This window comes from Panthera leo, chromosome D2, assembly GCF_018350215.1.
Source record: "Panthera leo isolate Ple1 chromosome D2, P.leo_Ple1_pat1.1, whole genome shotgun sequence".
Taxonomy (NCBI): domain Eukaryota; kingdom Metazoa; phylum Chordata; class Mammalia; order Carnivora; family Felidae; genus Panthera; species Panthera leo.
The window spans coordinates 81,220,979-81,226,978 of record NC_056689.1 but is presented as its reverse complement, the minus strand read 5'-3'; the positions used below and the strand labels follow the sequence as shown (position 1 = coordinate 81,226,978).

Below are 6,000 nucleotides of genomic sequence, written 5' to 3'. Positions count from 1 at the left end.
GGAGGGATAAGCAGTAAACAGAGCTGGATTTAAACTGGGGCTTCCACAGGGGCCTTGTTTCCAGGTGGAGCGACGAGCCATTCCCGGGGGGCAGAGAAGGGGCCCTTGCCGCTCCCTTTCAGTTTTTTTAAAAAAGGCCTGTACTTTGTTGAGAGGGTTGACCTGGTTCTGGAGAACGCTGCGAGACTCCCTTCACCCTCTTTTCCCCGTAGCAAAAGAGGGTCAAGGGAGTTTCCTCCAACATGAGCCACAGGCCTCTTGGGACGGGGACACTGTCAGGCATTGGTGGGGAGTCACAGGACAGAATTCTCCTAGGGTGGCAACCATCGTTGCTACACCCGGCTCCTTCAGAGAGTGTAGCTCACTACAGGTGGATCCCCACCCTCTCTGAGAGGGCAACCCGCCGGGTCACCAAAAGGGACATCAAGGCTCTGTGCGTCTGTCTGGTGGAAGGGGCGAGGCCGCCAAGAACCAGGACCCAAGGTAAGGCCGTCCCTTGACTTTACCGGTGTTTGGCACGCGGGCCCCAGGCGCTCTCCTGCGGCCCAGAGAGTCTCGTGCCAAAGGCGTGGAAGGGCGCCGGGGAACCTGCATTTCTAAGAGACAAACCCAGAGGCTTCTCGCGCCCAGGAAAGTTTGGGAGACGACACAGTGCACCCTTTTCTGGGTCCATGCCGTAGGAAAAGACACGGGAGCCAACCTCTATCAACGTAAAACCTAAAGCGATACACCCAAAGCGTAATAATGTTTGCCCAGACGTGGCGCGCCCGCGAGTCCGAGATGATTTTCCCAGGCACGAGGTGTCCGCGTGGGGGCCTAGGGGACAGGCCCGGGGGACGCCCGTCCGGGCGCGGGACAGACAGCCTTTCAGACCTGCTACCGGCGGTCCGCGGGTTCCCGGCGAGCCGGGAAGCGAGCGGCGGAGTCATCATTTCCAGCCTCAGACTGGAAAGCTGGACCGTGCAGCCGCGTGTGCTCTTGGCAGCCGGGCGCCCGGGGCCCCGCGGCCACATCATCCCGGGGCGGGGACGTGTGCGCTCCGGGCGCCCGCGCCGCCACCGAGCCACGTCTGTGCCGCCGGGGCGCGCGGCCCGCGAGGCGCCGGGCCCCGAGCCGCCCCCGGGGGTGGGCGAGCGCGGGCTCTGGGCGGGACCCCGGCGTGGGATGGTGGGGGGGGGGGGGCGCTGAGCGGTCTCTAGGACCCGCGGGACGCCGCCGGCGGGCGGGGGTGCGGGGGAGACGATAATTTGTTCCGAGGTAATGAGAACGGTGACTGTTGGCCGCGGGTCCATTTCACAGGCCGGCCTCCTCTCCCTAACGACCTTCCTCGTCCCCGGGCCAACTCGGACAGTTTGCTCACTCACTGCAACGGTCAAGGCTGGCTCGTGCCAGCGCAGCGCGCGCGCGCGCACACACGCACACACCGAGGGTGGGGGGGGCAAAACTTTCAGGAAAAAAAAAAAAAAAAAATGAAAGCCTAGACCGGCTCCTCGGCGGCGCGGGCGCTGCGCGAGGGCTCCGGCGCTGACTCCCGGCGGCAGGAAGTCCCTCGGGTCGCGCCGCCCGGGTCCCCGCTCGGCGCCCGCGTGGGATGGTGCAGCGCTCGCCGCCGGGCCCCGAGAGCTGCTGCACCGAAGGCCGGCGACCATGGCAGCGCGCCCGCCGCCCGCGCCCCCCGCCCGCGCCCTCCTGCTCGCCCTGGCCGGGGCTCTGCTGGCGCCCCCCGCGGCCCGAGGTAAGTCGCCGAGCCCGGGCGGCCCCCTGCCGGGCCCCGGCCCTCCTCTCCCGCCCTCCGCTCCCCTCCGCGGGCTGGGAATCGCCCCCGCCCCCGGAGGGTACCTCGCGCGGCACCGGGGTTCGGGGTGGGGGGGGGGGGGACGCCTGGCGGCCGGGCGGCGCGCGGGGGCGCTTGTGCAGAGCCCCGGGGCTCCGGCTCCCGGCGCGGAGGGGACCCCACCCCCCCGCGCCGCCCGAGGTGCCAATTCCCGGGAGGTTGGGGCGGGGGGGGGGGGGGGGGAGAGGGAGCACTTGGCTCGGGGCCCGGAAGACGCCAGCGCGTAGCCCGGACGGCACAGCCTCGGGGCCGCTCCCCGCTCCCCTCCCTCCCCTTTCGGGTGTCATTTGCCAAGGTGTGGGTCTTGACAGTTACACGTGTCGCTGGGGTTGATGTGCATGCGTCGCGTCCTCTTACGGACCCTCTCCCTTTACCGAATCCACTCCCCACCCTCCCCAGGTTCTGGGTCAACCCTCCGTGAAGTTTCCTTTCCAGCCCTGCCCCCCCTAAACTTGGGGGGGTTGTTCCTTTCCAGCCCTGCCCCCCTAAACTTGGGGGGTGCGCAGTAACCACACAGGTGAGCCATTCCCTTCTCCGCAGGTGTGCTGCGTGCCACAGCGTTCTTTTTTTTTTTTTAATTGCCTCTTCACCTACTTCTGTAGTTTCCTTTCCTTCTTTTTTATTCCGGATCGCTCCCTTAGTTGGCGGCAGCGGCAAACTTTAGCAGAATGTTTCCTCCTCCCGCCACTCCGTGACTTTCTGGGCTGTAAATAATCCTTCAATCAACCTGTGTAAAGTGACAACTCACTTCGAAGTCAAACCGAGACGTAGGCATTATGGCTGTTTCATAGGCCTGCGTGTCCTCGAGTCGCATCCCCTTAACGCCGGGCACCTGTGAGTCCTTTGTTTTTGCCTAATGAAGGCTCACCCAGCAGGTGCCTTGTTACAAATTCGGAAGCTTCCCCTGGACGCCGCCACCGCGGTCTTTCTGCCGCTAGAGGCGCTGTCGGCCTACCAATGAAAGACTTGCCTTGGCCTCCAACTCTCAGTGTCTATGGTTCTCTACTGTAACAGGCATTTATTTTTCACCAACTGGCCTCAATCATGAGCCGTTACCACTTTATGGTACGTTTTATTTTGCAGTTGCCACTGCTATCCTCCACCCCCTCCACGTCTACTATAATGTGGCTAAAACCCAGCTCTCGTTAAAATCCACACAGTAATGAAGACCAATCTGGGAAGTAATGATTAAATCGAAGGCTTGCACAAAGCAGTGTGGAAGCCAAGGCAGAATTCTGCCGATTGTTTAAGGGGCTCTATGACCTGCAGATCAAAATCATGGTAGTCGAAAGCGTTTTTGAAAGACTTTTGTACAAATTGGTCCCTTTGAATGTTTATTGGGAAAGAACTTTTTAAAACTCCTACAGAATCTCAAAGTGTGCCCGAGGTGGTCTTTAACTTGCATATGCTCTATACGCATAGACAGAAATCCACTGAGCGTGGATAATATTACATTTTTTTAGAAGACAATGTTTACTAAATCAAATAATAATGGGAAATTATTTCGCGAAATGGGGGACTTTTGTTATTTTGTGACGGCCTCCTTGTTAGAGAGAAATACGGGATTTTTCCTTGGGATAGAGATGACTCAGATAGAAAACCAGTTAGACCTAAACATTTTGAATGGGTTATATGTTGTGATATCCCAGGGTTCACTGCTTGTTTATCTTTGGATTCTCAGTATCAATTCTTAAATCAATCCGTGCCCCAAATCATAGCACTGAGGTTGCTTAAAAATCCAAGCATGTAATAAAACATTCATTTGCGTTGGCAAGAGAAAAGGAGAAATTACTGCTTGTTGAAGGCACAGTATATCCTGGGGGTTGTCTCCCTGTGTGTGGACCCCATGCCCCAGAAGAGTTGCCTATTGGGTGCTCTTTAGTGGCATCTTAGCCCCCAACACGTCCAACACAGAACCCTAGACCCCAGACCCCCTACTCCTGAATCCATTCGTCCCCCACTCTTCCAGACTCAGTGATAACACCTTCTGCCTTTTCCAGATGTCTCACACTAACACATAGGAAGCCATCCCTGTCTCCCTAAAATCCACCAACCTCCAACATATATTTCCATCTACCCTTTGCCCTCGCTTCCTAGGTGTGCCTTCCGGAACCCAGCCCTCCTTTTCTTCTTCTCTGTCTTCTGCAGGAGCCTCTTATCCCTGCTAGAGTAGCCTCCTGACGGGCCTGCTGGCTCTCCTTCCTGCCCCTGCACAGTGTATTCTTCCCAGTGCTACAGCCAAAGTCATCATTTTCAATCATGAGTTGGATCATGCTGGTTTCCTGTTTAAAACTCTCCAGTGGCTTTCTACAGCTCTTAGCAAAGAAAATTCGAACCTCTGGATAACCTAACCCCTGTTTTCCTCTGTGATATCCTTTCTTACCATACCCCCATTCCCCCCTTACTCATTCTACTCCAGCCACACTGGCATCCCTTCTTTCCAACGTTCCAGTATAGTGTTGCCGTAATTTTTTTTAAAAAACAAAATTCGGTGTTTGCACTCTGAAGGTTTTGCAAATACTGTTCACAGTTGAGCCACGTGGTGTCCTATGACTGCATTTCATACCTCTTGCAACTTTTTGTTTTTCCTAGAGTTAATAATTGCTTTTTTGAAAAACAACAACAACAACAACAACAACCAAACCTGTCCTTTTGCTTTATTTCTGGTGTACCAATCTCTACCTCCCAAACTTTCTGGAAGAACTATTAAATTTCTTGCAACAAGATAGTACAGGTGCTCTATCCATTCTTTATTTTTATTTGATGATCTCTCTCCTGGAGCCCTTTATTCTTTTGTTCCAATATGAACTGGTTACTTTTAAGCATACAGTGCGGCTGGTGTCTCAAGACTACCCGTAGTACTAAGATACTTTCATTTCTTTCTGCACCCTTCCTCTGTTGGATCACCTGTTTAATGAGCACCATAACTTTGTCTTTCTTAATCTATTCCTTATTTTTGTGGAGCACACCTTCCAGTAACTTTCTGAGGAAGGGTGTGTGGGAGGCAAAACCATTTGATAACTCGTTAGGAATATTTTCGGCATGAAATAATGGAAAACCTGACTACAGAATTTTTTTTCTTTAGTTTTTTTTTTTTCTTTATATGATACACACTTTTGAAGTAAGCCGTGTAGTAGCTGGCACAGTGGGTCTGCGAGACTACCAGTGACCCAAGCTTTTACTTTTGTTTGTCACTGGCATCCTTACTTGTTGATTTTTGCCTTTCCTGCTTCATGGTCTCATGATAGCTGCTTTACCTCTTAGCATTATATCTGAATTCTAGGCAGTGATAGGGCAGAAGAGGGAAAAAGCAGAGCCAGCCAAGTCTCTTTTATCAGGAAAATAAGGATACTTTCAGACGCCTTCGTAGCAGATTTTCTCTTTGTCGATGTAGGACACAGGGCCATGGCTAACTGCCTGGGAAAATAGGTAAGTACGTATTTTTATCTGTACACACTGGTATCGCAAACATGTGAATAAGAAAGAAGGTTGAAATGTGTGCCTGCCGTACCTTGTGTACAAAGATGTATGTATATTCCACCCTTGACTGCTAGTTGGTTTAGGTATAAAATTCCAAGATGAAAATCCTCTTTCCTCGGTATTTTACAAGACAGATCTTAATTGTCTGTATGCCCATTGCTGCTTGAGAACTTGATGGCACTCTGTCGATCCTTTAAATGTAGGCTTTTTTTTCCCTGGAACTTATTACCATCGTTTTTATCCCTAGTATTGTTACATTTCATGGTGACTTGCTTTAACTAAGTTCTTATCAGCAATTGTGCTGGGGACTCTGTATACCCTTTCAGTTTGAACACTCAAGCTATAAAATTCTAGTCGACTTCCTTGTGTTCTTCAATTATTTTCTTCATCACTGGTTTTTGTCGTGCTTTTAATGAAACTGCTATCAGCTGGCTCTCCCAACCTTCCAAAAACATTCTGTAATTTTGTTATTTATTTTTCATCTCTGCATTTGTGTCCTGCTTTCTGGGAGAGTTTCTTTACCTCGCTATTCAAGTTATTTCGTGCTCTGTCCCTTTTTATTTTGTAAAATATGTAAGATTTCGGCAAACTCTTGGAGTGTATTAATTTTTATTTTTTGAGCATTCTTTTGCTCACTTCATTCTCCTCATTAGCTCTGAGATTCTTCCCCACCCCCATTTGTTATA

General features: G+C 52.4%; 1 protein-coding gene across 1 annotated transcript in view; it reads left to right on the top strand.

The window, feature by feature from the left end:
* Positions 1-1,246: 1,246 nt before the first annotated feature.
* ADAM12 (ADAM metallopeptidase domain 12) overlaps positions 1,247-6,000 on the top strand; it is a 347,394-nt gene continuing 342,640 nt past the window's right edge. Inside the window, exon 1 of the mRNA XM_042908975.1 lies at positions 1,247-1,735. Within this exon, the coding sequence (XP_042764909.1) occupies positions 1,648-1,735 (88 nt within the window). The 5' untranslated portion in view covers positions 1,247-1,647. The remainder of the gene's footprint in view (positions 1,736-6,000) is intronic.